Source organism: Physeter macrocephalus, chromosome 4 (genome assembly GCF_002837175.3).
Source record: "Physeter macrocephalus isolate SW-GA chromosome 4, ASM283717v5, whole genome shotgun sequence".
NCBI classification, from domain to species: domain Eukaryota; kingdom Metazoa; phylum Chordata; class Mammalia; order Artiodactyla; family Physeteridae; genus Physeter; species Physeter macrocephalus.
Window position 1 is genome coordinate 96,584,782 of NC_041217.1, and position 13,357 is coordinate 96,598,138.

The 13,357-nt window shown below is 42.5% G+C and overlaps 1 protein-coding gene across 2 annotated transcripts in view; it reads left to right on the forward strand.

The window, feature by feature from the left end:
• Window positions 1-1,239: 1,239 nt before the first annotated feature.
• PLPPR5 (phospholipid phosphatase related 5) overlaps window positions 1,240-13,357 on the forward strand; it is a 121,266-nt gene continuing 109,148 nt past the window's right edge. Inside the window, exon 1 of one of the 2 annotated variants that reach the window (XM_024119828.1) lies at window positions 1,240-1,567. In XM_024119828.1, the coding sequence (XP_023975596.1) occupies window positions 1,331-1,567 (237 nt within the window). In that variant the 5' untranslated portion in view covers window positions 1,240-1,330. The remainder of the gene's footprint in view (window positions 1,568-13,357) is intronic. The other variant, XM_024119829.3, reaches the window with a different exon arrangement.

Consider the following 13,357-nt stretch of genomic DNA (forward strand, 5'->3'; position numbering starts at 1 on the left):
GTAATGAGAAGGGCAGGGCTCTAGGAGTATTTTCATCCCCTCGCCTTGCATACAGGCTTCCTACCTGCTCTCCGGAGTGAAAGGTAAGCAGTGTCAGGTTCCACTAAGCTCCACCCCTCCCCAAGCCCCCTCAGTCTGCTGCCTAATCTTGCAGGCAGGGACCCACATGGCATCACGAAACGGGTTCCTTACATACATGCAGTTGCACAGCTACTTACATACCCACGCACACGCGTGCCTGCCCAACGTATGGGTGTGTTTTGTATGCCTGTGGTGTGAGCCTCTGTCTCCCTCTCCTTTCACTTGACCCCTGGGGAATCCCGGCAGTACCTGGGAACTCAGGGAATGGCGAGGTGAGGCAAATGGCCCTTTTCCCTTCCCTAGGGGCTGCCACTGCTGGGTCCCAGGAATCTGCAGAGCCTCGTCTCACAAGCAGCTAATAAAGGGAAACTGAGAAGATGAGCCAGAGGAGACTACGTGAACGAGGAAGGGGCCGTTGTACAAGACATGATGCTTCGGGAACTCCCGAGCTATGATTTCTGTTTTTACATACAAAGCCCTAGGAAGCTGGAGGGGGAAGCAAAAAAACTCAGATTCTAAAATCCTCTGGGATGATGTTTCTCATTGCGCCTAGAAACCCGCGCTGGGCGTGTGTCCTGCGCGGGGTTAAGGAATCCAAAGAGGCGCCGGCTGAAAGTCGCTGCGCGGAATCGGCACTTGGTGCTTTACGGGGTTGCGCTCCGAAGACGCGTCCGCGCACCATTTTCCCAGGCGTTGCGCGGGTTTCCTAAACCACCCAGCTGCTGCCTCAGAAGGGAGTTTCTAGAAGCTCCTTCTCTACTGCCTCCCCTCCCCCCTTTTTGGTTTTTACCCCTGTGAGGAGCTTCGCCAGCTCCACTGCGTCCGCCCTCCGAGGGGTACAGGTGCCGCTGTCCCAGCCGCCGCCGCTCGGTCCGCCCCTCCTCCGGGCGGGCCTGGGGGGCTCGGCCCCGCGCGGCTGCATAGCGAACGGTGTCTCGCCCGGCCGCGGCCCGCCGCCCGGGACTCCCCGCCCTCCCGCGCGACCCCGCGCCCGGGCGGGCGGTGCTTGCGGCGGGCAGGGGGCGGGGAGGGGAGCGGGGGTTCGTCCGGGGGTAGCCACCTCCTCCGCAGCCCGCCGGCGCCTCGAAACCCGGACCTGCCTCCGCCTCTTCCTCCGGCGGCTCCATCCTGCCTCCCGCGCCTCGTCCTCCCGCCGCCCCCGCCGCCGCGCCCCCGGTGGCTGCCTCGGCGGACCCGGGAGGGGGCCCGTCCGCCGCCCGCTCGGCTCGGCCCGGCCCGGGAGGCGTGCATGCCCCGGCTGCCCGCGGCGCTCACCAGCAGCATGCTCTATTTCCAGATGGTGATCATGGCAGGGACGGTGATGCTGGCGTACTACTTCGAATACACGGACACGTTCACTGTGAACGTGCAGGGCTTCTTCTGCCACGACAGCGCCTACCGCAAGCCCTACCCGGGCCCGGAGGACAGCAGCGCCGTGCCCCCAGTGCTCCTCTACTCGCTGGCCGCCGGGGTACCCGTGCTCGTGGTAAGCCCGGGGGTGCCCGCCCTCGTCCCGACTGCCCTTTTCCGCCTCTCGCCTTCAGGGTTGAGGCCCCGCCGAGGTCGGGGCGCGGCAGCCTTTGCCTTCTAAGTTCCTCCAAGTTGGCGGCAGCCCCTTCCCCAGAGGACATTCTTCTAGGGCGCGTCGGGGTGGGTGCGAAGGAAGACCCCAGCTCTCCCCACCCACCTGCCACCCCCGCACCCCCGCTACCCCCCGTGGTGGCTGCACCTTAGCGTGACACGGAGGGGGATGGGAGGGAAGGGGGCTGTAGACGGTAATGGGTGGGAGTCGGGGCTGGGGAGGAGGTGAGTTATCCGGTTGAATCTTGACTTCATCTACTCTGTGGCCTTGCTCCGCTGGCAGCCACCTCTCCCATTGCGACTGGAAGACGAGCAGCAGCGGGCCCAGCGGGAGGGAGACGGCGATCAACTGCTGGGGTGTGGAAGGGACTCCTGCTTCCAGAGTCGGGGCGCAATTTCCCTTTTTACCGCCTCCTTCCCTTTCGAAAGGAAGTGCCAATTAGACTAAGCTGAACAGGGAGCAAACATCTAAAAAAGAATATGAGACCTCCTAAATGAAGAGGCTCCAGCAGCAGTGCTTGCTGAAAAGCAGGAGCTGTGCCTAAATTACAGGATTTATTTAAACGCTCTTCCATTCCCTGCGCGGCTTAAGTCCTTTTCTCATAGAGCTTTTCTGAGAATGCCTTTTGGATTTATGAACTGTGTGTGTGTGTGTCTATACGGGCACATGCACACATATATATACACAGATATACATATGTAATTATTAGAATGATAATCGTATAATAATTTACGAATGTGAATGTGGTGCAAAGTTACAGGTAGGAGAATTGGTGGTGTTTTTTCAGAAAACAATTATTATGGTTCCTTTAATACTGTCAAAGTATTGGAGGTTCCCTTCCTGTGGTACAGCTCATCTGTCTCTCTCTCTCTCAACAGATAACTAATAAGAAATTAAAAATGAAGAGGGAAAGGAAAGGGACTTTTTTTCCCAGTGGTTGAATGTGCAAATTGCAATAATGAATGTTAGGAATATCTGTTTTATCTGTGAGGTTTGGATATTCATGTTTTCTTTGATTTTAGAGGAAATGAGTTAATAATTTTCAAAATAATGAAAAGTTCCTAACACGCATAATGGAATGCCACAAACCAAGGAACTTCTTTATAACTTCGAAGTAACTTTATCACAGATACTGTGATAGTTGACTTCAAATACGGCTCCAGCATACTGATTTGAAAAGTGTTAGACCTGGCACCAGAACATGTTTTGTTTTGTTTTGTTTTCAGTTGTAATTTGCTAAAATATATCAGAAACCCCAAATCCAGCTTCATGTTTGTGTTCTCTCTCCTCTATTTGGAAAGCTGTAAGAGAAAAAATAAATTGGTCATTCTTGGGCCCTTTTGCTTTCTGCAGATGTTGGGTTTCCAGACACATGTTTTCTAGGAGACTGAATAGCTCAGGGATTTTTCAAGGATTTTTTTTTTTTTTTTTTTTTCTTTTAAGAAAAAAGCCTGTCACTTTCAGGACACTGCTTTGGGTACAGCCATAATCAGTAATGTCTGTAACTCATCCCTTGGTGATTACAATTCTGTGGCTTATTTAAATGAGATAGCACATTTCAGCTCCTAACCATCCATCCATGGTGGCAGGTGCCATTTAGAGACATAACATATTTGCCCAAAGAATTTGATTATTCTCCACTTAGGAGGAACCACAGAGGGGAAAGGGAATTAATTAGTCATTATTGAGCACCTGCTTTGTACTGGGCACTGAATAGTCATGGCCACATATACTTCTTAGAGCATCCCTTCCAGGAGATAGTCTCTCCAGTTAACATTTGAGGACCCTGAGGATCAGATAATAAACTAGAAGCACCTGAAAACAAAAATGGTGGGTGTGGTGTTTGATGCCTGTGAGACTGATGCCAAATGCCATACTGCTTGTCCTACTTCCAAAAACCATGTTCTCTGAAAGAAGATGAGAAAGGCTGCTTGGGTGGGGATCTAGAATATTCTTGAGAGATTTTAAAAGGGAGGCTCCAACTTGATTTCCATGTTTTGATTTTCAGTTCATTAGTTACAAGGAAGAGAATTTGGGAGTCAGTCTGAAGAGAAGGAAATGTTGGATATTCAGGCTAGCTGTGCTACTGGCCTTTGTTTCTGCTCTGCTCTTCCCAGTATTACCCTCTCATAATGTGAAAGTTTGGGAACAGTAATGGCAGCCCTGCTTTTCCATTCTTCTCAAGAACACTGGCTTAGCACAGTCACTTTGCATGAAAACAATATTATTAATAATAATGTTAGTAGTACCCATCATTTGTTGGGTTATATACCCTATACCTATCTAATACTTGCATTATCTATGAAAGCAGTTATTATTACTGTCACCTACCCTTTGGGAAAACTGAGGTTTAGGAAGGTTAAGTAACTTGCCTGAGGACCAAGGCTAAAAACATTACACCCAGAATTTTAACCCTACTGTGTTGTGTTTTAACCCAAACCTGCGCCCTTTTATTACAGTATGCAAATTCAGCTTACTCATAGATCATTCTTCTAAATAAATGCCTCAAATGGTCTCTTTCCCCATCTTTACATTTCTTGGACTGTAGTGATACAGATTCTTCATTATATATATTTTTAATCTTCAAAACTCATTTTAATCCTTAAAGTTAATTTTGAAAAGTAGCTCTCCTCACTGCCACAATCTGTGGTTTTGTTTCAAATTTGCCAAATTTATTTATCTAAAAATTAAAAGCAAAATATTCTTTAAATTTTATCACTTTTATATAGTGTTGACTTGGGGCACATGTTTGGAGTCTGACAAGTTTGGATTCAGATTCAAAGGGCATCCTGCTGTTATGGTAAGAGTTGGGGATTCTGCTTGCTGTGTAACCTTGAACAACTAATTTAAAGCTCCTTAATCCTTAATTTTCTAAGTCACAGGATTTTGAACATTAAATGAGATATTATATATAAATATCATCCTTTGCCCATAGTTGATACTCCATAAGAGATCACTATTTCATTAACACTATTAGTAAAATAGTAATTCAGTAAATGCTTATTGAATTCCTGTGTTGCAAGCACCATATCAGCCAGAGTAGTGGTTATAAAGGTAATTTCAGAAGTAAACCATGGTCACTAATCCTTAAGAGTTTACAAGCTAATTTGGGAAATTAGGTAATCATGCCCGAAGTCATAATGTAAATCACCATAATAAAAGTGTTATATGTACATATTTACATATATATATACACCGCAAAGACCTCTGGTGGTTCAAAGAGGACAAGATCATTTTTATTTGGAGAGGAGAAGAAAGGCTTCATGAAGAAAAGGGTGGCTTTTGAGATGTGACTTGAAGGAGAGGCTGAAATGGAGTTTGAGTCAGGACATCACAGAAGCAGCAGTGTGAACACGACTGACTGCTTGGTAGCAGAAAATGCAGTCTGTACTCTTGAAACAGCGATTGGTCTGTCTTGTTTCTAAGAGTGGTGTGTGGGGAATGCAGGGGTATATGGCAGAAGAGGAAGACTAGGGTCTCATTGCTGAGTCCTGGAATGTCAGGCTGAGTTTTTCTCCATTTATTGGGAATTGAGTAGGGACTTGTCTGATGGGTGGTGTTTTAGGACATTTTGGGGACAGTAGTGTAGGGCTCTTCTATTATTAAAATATCTGTGTAAGATAATTTTACACTCTTTATCCCTGAGTCTATTTTGTGTTGTGAAATATTATTATTTTAATTGTGTTTTCAGAAGACACCTGTAATTTGGGCTCATTTACAAAGATGACATGGTTTATAAACTCTTTGAAAACAGGTACTGTTCATTTTGATATGTATGCATTTACCAAAGCATCACCTACAGAATTTACAGATATAAATTTAATTAGTGATCTTTGTTTTTCATTGATTAAAAGACCTGGTGATGACAATGGTTTCTGCCCCCCAAATTTGGATACAGTGGCCACTAGCCCCTATTGTTCCTTAGATCTCTGAGCAACACAGATGATTTGAAGGAGACAAAGCTAGACCATCCCTCTTCATAGAGTCAGAATCAAGACAGAGAAGACCAGCCCTGAGGGGGGCAGGTCTGAGGGTTAGGGAGCATCTCTGACTGTTTATGCCTGCATCCCCGGGAAGCTCCCTCTGGGTTCCGAGACTCTGAGGCATGGAGCTACTGCCGCTATACCAAGGATGTTGCATCACTAAATGTGGTGGAAGTAGATGGTGACAGAAAGGCGTCTTATATCCAGAGCTCCATCTTGTTAAATCAAAGCCTAAAGCTCTCCCTTAGACCTCTCCTTCCTTGAACCTTGCCTTGGGTGCCCACTACTATCTCCACCCATCTCCACTTCTGGAATCCTATGAGTATAAAATGAGTTGACACATTTAAGTACCAGAGTAGTGCCCAGCTGAATATGTGTTAGCTACTATTAGTCCTTGCAAGGTTGGGATAGTTAATCAAGACAACCTATTTAAGGCACCTAGCAAAATACCTTTGTTAGTGGGTTCCAGGTCTGATAAAATATTTGAGGTGAACAGAAGCCACCTAGTTCAATCCATCACCCACAAAAATTGGGGTGTCTGAATTGCAAGAACAGTAAAACTCAATTAGAACTCTGTTCTTCCAGTCAAGTCAGTGATTTCTGCCTTTGACGACTCCCCCATTTCTTCAGTGGGCTAACACTAGCTAATATTTCCTATGTACCAGACACTGTGTAATGGACATTTAATGTGTTACTTCATTTAATGCTCACCATGATAGTACTGTCTTTAAACGTAGGCACTATCATTAAGCCCACTTTATAAATGAGAAATAGGATGTTTAGTGAGATTAGATGTCAGACTTGTATTAATTTTTTTCAGTCCATTAGTATAATTAATCTTCACAATAAACTTATGAAGGAGACTTGGGTGTAAAAAAGTGAGATGACCAGTCCAGAGTCCCACAATGACAGTGCTAGAATCGTCAAAGCCTGTGCATTTAGTTCTTTTGTTATGTACCTTTATCCTTACACATTAAACAAATCTTTAAAGATACTTAGTCATAGGGATTCAATACTAGAAGGGTCAAATTTTTCTCAAAACTTTTATCTTCAATTTCATTTTTTTCTGGTTTGAAGGGAAACTTTGTGTTCTAGTGTAGACAGTGGTTTCAATGTGTAGTGTAGGAAATTGTTTTGTTTCCTATTAAGCTTGAAATGTTGTGGAGAGGTTGGTGGCAGCGGGTGGGATTCAGAGATATTTCTCTTGTTCTGATCTGCAGCCGCGTTTCTTATCTCTGTGGCACACATTGGCACAGTGCTTCAGGCACCTGCTTTTCTGTGGAACCACCCTCTGGTTCTAGATCTGCAAACTGTAGTGCATGGAGAGCTGAGGGGACCTCTGTTTCTAAGACATGTTTCTTAAAATGGGACCTAGCACTAGATTTGGGGGGGGGCAGTGAACACACTGAAATTGTGTTATAAAATACCATATGTACATATGTATGTATGTGTGTGTGTATGTACGCATTTTTCTAGTAAGAGCCTCCATGGCTTTATCGGATTGTTAGAAATGCCCAAGATTCCTAAAAGTTAAGAACTACTCTTTGAGGATTTATGGATCTGTTTAAACTCCTCCTTAATAGGTCTCTTAGGCCCTTGCTTTACTTAGTCTCATTCATATTCATTCATTCACGTTCACCCTCCCTCTTTCCCTTCTCCTCCCTGCATTCCTTTTTTTTTTTTTTTTTTTTTTTTTTTTTTTTTTTGTGGTATGCGGGCCTCCCTTTGCTGTGGCCTCTCCCGTTGCGGAGCACAGGCTCCGGACGTGCAGGCTCCCTGCATCGGCAGGCGGACGCGCAACCACTGCGCCACCAGGGAAGCCCCCCTGCATTTCTTTGATGGTCTCTCTTTTTTCATTTATCCCCTCCCCTTTGCATACTGATTAGGAGATTGTGATGGGGGTAGGGGGGAGCCAAGGCCCAGGAACCTGAAAACCAGCTTGCGTTTCCTTTCCATTTCCTTCTCCCTGCCTCTCCCCCTCCCTTCTGCCTCTTCTCCCCCCACTCCCCTTCTTCCTTTTCCTCTCCCCTTCTCCCCCTCCCCCTCCATCCCCTGTCAGCCATCATCCCTGTTGCTTCCCTGCACCAGTTAGTTACCTTATCTGAAAAATGTTGACTTATTCCTTCCTGCCTTTCGAACTGTTCTTGAGAATCAAACGGATGTAAATGCACCTTGGAGACAATAAGTCACTTCATGCATATGAGGAAAACATAATGTGAGCAGATTACATGGGTGTAGCTGCTTGGTCATTGGAGATGGTTAGACTGCTTATAGCATGGCTTTGCCAGCCGAATATACTTACTCTGTGGAGTAGAAAAATGGAAAAGGTTTTTATACTTGTTTTCTTATTTTCTTGTAGAAAGAAGAGCAAAAATAAAAAGACAACAGTATGAAATGGCCTAACTAGTTATTACAGACTATTACTCCAATACTCAATGCCGTTTTTCAAAATGTTTCAATAAGCTCTTACTGTCAAGATTATTATAAAGAATCATCCCATTCATTTGTGTGATTTGAAAGAAATAATGTTTCCAGGGAGCAATGCTGATACTATGTGTTAAGTGTGCATTGTATCATATTCATTTTTAAATTTGTACTGTACCCAAAAGTCATTATTTGTAAAAGTTTGGAATGATGATAATGCATCTACTATGTGCTAGGTACAGTGCTATTACTTGACTTGTATAATGAGGGAGGCATATTCACTGCCCTTCAAGAGTTCAAACACTATGCATGAAATTATATCTCCAAGCCTCAGCTTTCTTGTCTGTAAATTGAGATGATACTTAACATTATCTTTTAAGAATTAAACATAAACATGCATTAAGTGATAGCTGCTCTTTTAACATAAATGCCAATAACATTTATTGGTGCTACCCAGCAAAAGGACATCAGGTGTTCTTAATCACTTCTGTTGAAGGGATGTGGTAAATCATTTACTCTTCGCATTAACTATTTCAGGTACTATGTATGTGTGGTAACTAACACATCTAGGGAGCTTATGCAATTCCTCCACTTGGGTAAATGCCGCTTCTAGGATCTGAATCTATTACTTCAAATCCAATGCTCCCTTGGCTACCTGCCATTGCCCACTAATTTGATTCATAGCCTGAATGGTGGCATTCCTAGAAGGCAGAGGAGAGTTAAAGCATATTGATTATGTATCACTGTGCTCTTTACAGCGTCCTTATGCTTGTAAATGTATAGGCTCAGTTACAACCAGACATGAAAAGGGGAATTTGAAATCTGTGTTCAATATGTATATGTATAGCTGATTCACTTTGCTGCACACCTGAAACTAACACAACATTGTAAATTAACTATACTCCAATAAAAATTAAAAAAATAAAATAAAATCTGTGTTCAAAGGCAAAACTTCATTGGTTCCTAAAACCAGTGGAATAGCCAGTAGAACTTGCTTCTCCCAGCTCAACATTCCCATCCATACAGTTCGAGGAGGCAAGTTCTGATGTCAGAGATCTTAACCTATAGTTAGGAAGAGCTTTTACACAGACTTTGGAAACTCATAAGACTATCATTTTGATGGGAGATATTGTAAAATATGTGAAATGGAGTTCTATATTCAGTACTATTTACACTATTTCTGAGAATGTCAGTTTTCACTCAGCAGGCTGCTTACTTTTTTAGTCTTATTATGACAGATGTAGTTTGAGAACCACTGTCAGTAAAATCACCATTTTTTTTGTAAAAACAGAATCCTAGAGATTTTTTTTTCCCAATCAGGTGCACTTAAAACTTTACAGACAGTCTTGATGGACGTTTCTCACTGAGAGAACATGTGTGAGTGGAAACGTGTGTGTGTGTATATGTGTTTTTGGTATTTAATACATTTGTAATTTTTTGTATGAACTCATTTTTATCTCCCTTGCTTCTAACCTTTATAGTGCTCCCCCACCCTTCCGCTCAGGAAAAAGAATATTTCTCAAACATTCTGCTGTATCCTTTCAGACCTAGCACCAACTCCTCTAAGTAGGTCCTTTTTCCCAGATGAGGTAGCTGCATTCTCCTCTATGATTCCTTTGTAGCTTTAGCACATTATGGCATTAAAATAATCTTATATTGTGCTTTATGTTGTATTTAATTTTATTCATGTTTCTATCACTAGACTTGAGCATCTCAAAATCAGGGTTTTGTAATCTGACTCATCATGCCTAACTCTGGTTATTTTTGGTGGATAAATTATCCAGGAACTAATCGAAGTTTGTGATGATGAGGTTATAATGACCAAATTCTGCTGAGCACACAGTTACTTAATAGGCAAAATATTCCATACAGCCTATTCTGTAAGTTTAATGAACTGACAGTTCTTTGTCCTTTGATGCATTTTAAGTGTAGAAACCCTGTATAAAAGGTTCAGCATAGCCAAGGTGTGATTCTGTGTCCTCAGACTGACGTGCTTCAAGCAGAAACCTTCCTATCCATTGAGAACAAGTCACTGGGGTATGGGTTACAGGCCTCCCTGGAGTCTTATACCCTGATCATTCAAGGGTAGGAAGTATCTCCAAACAATTTTAGTCCAGTTCAATAGCTTGAATTTCACCAATTAAGAGTCCATTTTAGCGCTTATCATGCTAACTAAAAGTCACTACTTTCATCAGTAAAAAATCATTTTATATCTACAATGCTAATTTAGTTGTTAATTAGCATATAATAGCAAAAAGACTTACAGCAGCCTCTTTGGAGTGTGACCTTTCTGATAAAATGCTTGTGACTATCCGGACTTCCTCCCTCCCTCCCTTCCTTATTCCTTCTTTCCCTGAGCAAATATTTGTTGAGTACCTTCCATGTGTAGCATACCTTGAAAATAAGGCTTACAGAAGTTACTTGACTTGCCCCAAATCCCAAAACCAGAATTAGAGCCGATCTTCCCCTTTTCCAAATCTATCAAAGCAGTGTCAGGAGGTAAAACACTCATGAAATCATGGGGCGGTTAAATACAAATGTAGTCCTGACATATCTGCATATTACCAAAATAACTTACGGCATTTCTTCTCTAAGGATTTGTGTTGATATAACCAGCCCTGCTATGTTGAGGAAATTGTGTATTGTGTTTCTAGCATAATGATCCCTTTTTTGAAAGGGTACTCTCAGTAGTGCCAGCAGAAACTGTACTTTTCTTTCGAGATTTTTTAATCGAGATTTCAGATTTAGCTTTTTCTCACACTGGGGTGCACAGAAGCACTCTTGACACTGAGAAGCATCTTGTATTTCCAGAGATCTCATCAAAGCAGAATGCCATGTTCTCCCAAACAGAAAAATTGAGCAGTCTTGGATAAAGGCAGTGCACCTGGGGCCTCATCTTGTAATTTAAAATGAGCTCCTGACATTTCCAGTCAAAAAACAAAACACTATCTTTGGGTTGGTGGCAATGACCTCTTCCTTCACACGTGCCTTTCCAGTGTGGGGTTTACTCAATTACTAAAATGAATGAAGAGACTTAGTCAAAACTACGTGACAACCCTTTTGGTCTTTCACAAAGAGACCTTTGTTTCTTCTTCTTGCTGGCTCCATCACATGGTTCCTTGGGGGGTCTCCTTTTCCTTTTTCCTGGGGCTCAGTCTAGAATACAGATAGAGGAATCCAGTAGACACTTTATTCAAGCCACACTGTCAGGCTTTTTCTGCCACTCCATTTTTGGAAAAGATTTGTGAATCCACTGTGAGAGAGATTATGCTTCTTTGTAGCTGGGACTTTTTAGTCATGAAAGAGGCCTTAGAGATCATTTAGTTTCATCTCTTAATTTCCAAATGAATGGCCGGAGAGATTAAATGACTTGCCCAAGGCCATGCAGCTAATGAGAAATTACACCAATTGCTGACATATATGGGCACTTGGTATGCATCAGTCCTTGTTGTACTTTACACATACTAACTAATTTAATCCTCACAGCATTAGAGGTAGGCACTATTGTTATCTCAATTTACGGATGAGAACACTGAGGCACAGAAAGATTAAGCAACTAGCCCATGACCCCACAGCAAGGAAGTGACATACCTGGGCAGAATGTCTCCATATGAGCTTTTAATAACACAGAGATGGTTCTTTTCTCCAGTACCAAATATTTTGTCATCTCCTGGAGAGGTTAAGACCGCCTGCAGCAAATCGTTCTGCATAGCAGTATTAGTTGGGAGATAGAGATGAAGAGTATGTGATTATTATGATAGCCTTTTCCTTATGACTTTATAGTGCTGATTGAAAACATTTTCCTGAATATTGTATTTACAATTAGCAGTTAATCTGTGATAGTGAAGACATAGCAACAGATAAGGAAAAAGAGCATTTAATTCCCAAATCACTTGGTTCTATGATGCCTTCTTTTATGTTGCTGACATCAAATCTTTTCAGACAAAAAGTAAAACTACATTTGAAACTTGCCGCAAGTGGATATAACAAAAACCTAACCATTTTTAATACACAGACCTTTAAGTTCTTTTTTTTTAAATTTAAAACTGAGGGAATTTAATTAGGGAGTTGATTACACAGGTGATGGGCAAGTTGAGAAGCTGAACAGGAAATGGTGAGGCCACCCAGAGTTTATGCAATAGCAGAAAGCCACTACTACAGCTGCCGGGGCTGGAGAGACAAAGGAAGGAGATGGGATTATCAGAGCTTGGGGCAGAAGTTGGAACCTAAATGATGTATTTCACAGGAGCTAAAAGTATGGAGGAGAGCTCTTGTTAGAGGTGTTGCCTGAGGAGGGAGGAAGGAAGTGATGAAGAAATACCGATTTTGCCTTCCTCTGCCTTTCAATCTCCCATCCATACCTTCCAGACTTTAAGTTCTTTTAATATGATTTTTACGTAACACAATAAAATTATCACACTACATATAATTGATATATAGCCTATCTACTGTATTCAAGACATAGTTATTACGTTTGGCATAAGTTTGGCAACTAGTTAGAGGCATGGAAAAACTATTGGTATAAATATATTTCAGGGAAAAGGATAGACAATTATATATTTATATGCTTTGAAGTCTTCTCTTTTTTTTGAAGGAACTTAGAGACATTCTCAAAACTTGGTCCAATCCTGTGGTGCCATTTCCTGCGTAACAGCAGTGACCTGAGAAAGCGCAGCTCTCTGCTTTCTGTAATTCTCTCTACTGTTTGTTTCCATCCATTAAATGATCTCTATTCTTTAATTTGGGCAACTTCAATCATACCTCTTTCATAACTCTTTCCTTGATGTGTCTAGTCAATAGTAATCATCTTTCCTATAAACTCCTTTTTTTTAAAAAAATATGTCTTTCCCCTTGTGTACTTTCCATAAAACAGGAGTAGTTGCAGGTGTGGAATGGGGAGCTGGAGAGAAAGCAAGACAAAAGAAAAGGATCAGTAGCAATAATGTACTCTTTCATGGAAATAGTGAATGCAGAGAATTGGTAATAAATTTTGTATTTGCAGGTTTCATGATAATCTGAAATTAAAATAAACAAATAAAAGGAGCAGTGACTCACTGGACTCACAGGCAGGTGACCTGAGCTGTCCTCCTTGCTCTGCTGCTTTCAACCTTTGAGACCTTGAGAAAGTCAAGTAGCTTTCCCGCCGCTGTATCATTAGATAATTGGTTTGAAAGGGTTTGAACCTCACCCAGGGCAGAAAACTGACTCATGGCTCCCGGAGCAGCTCTTGCTGTGCATGAAACAAGCCTGACTATTAGGACGCTCTATATTACAATGAAAGTCTGTC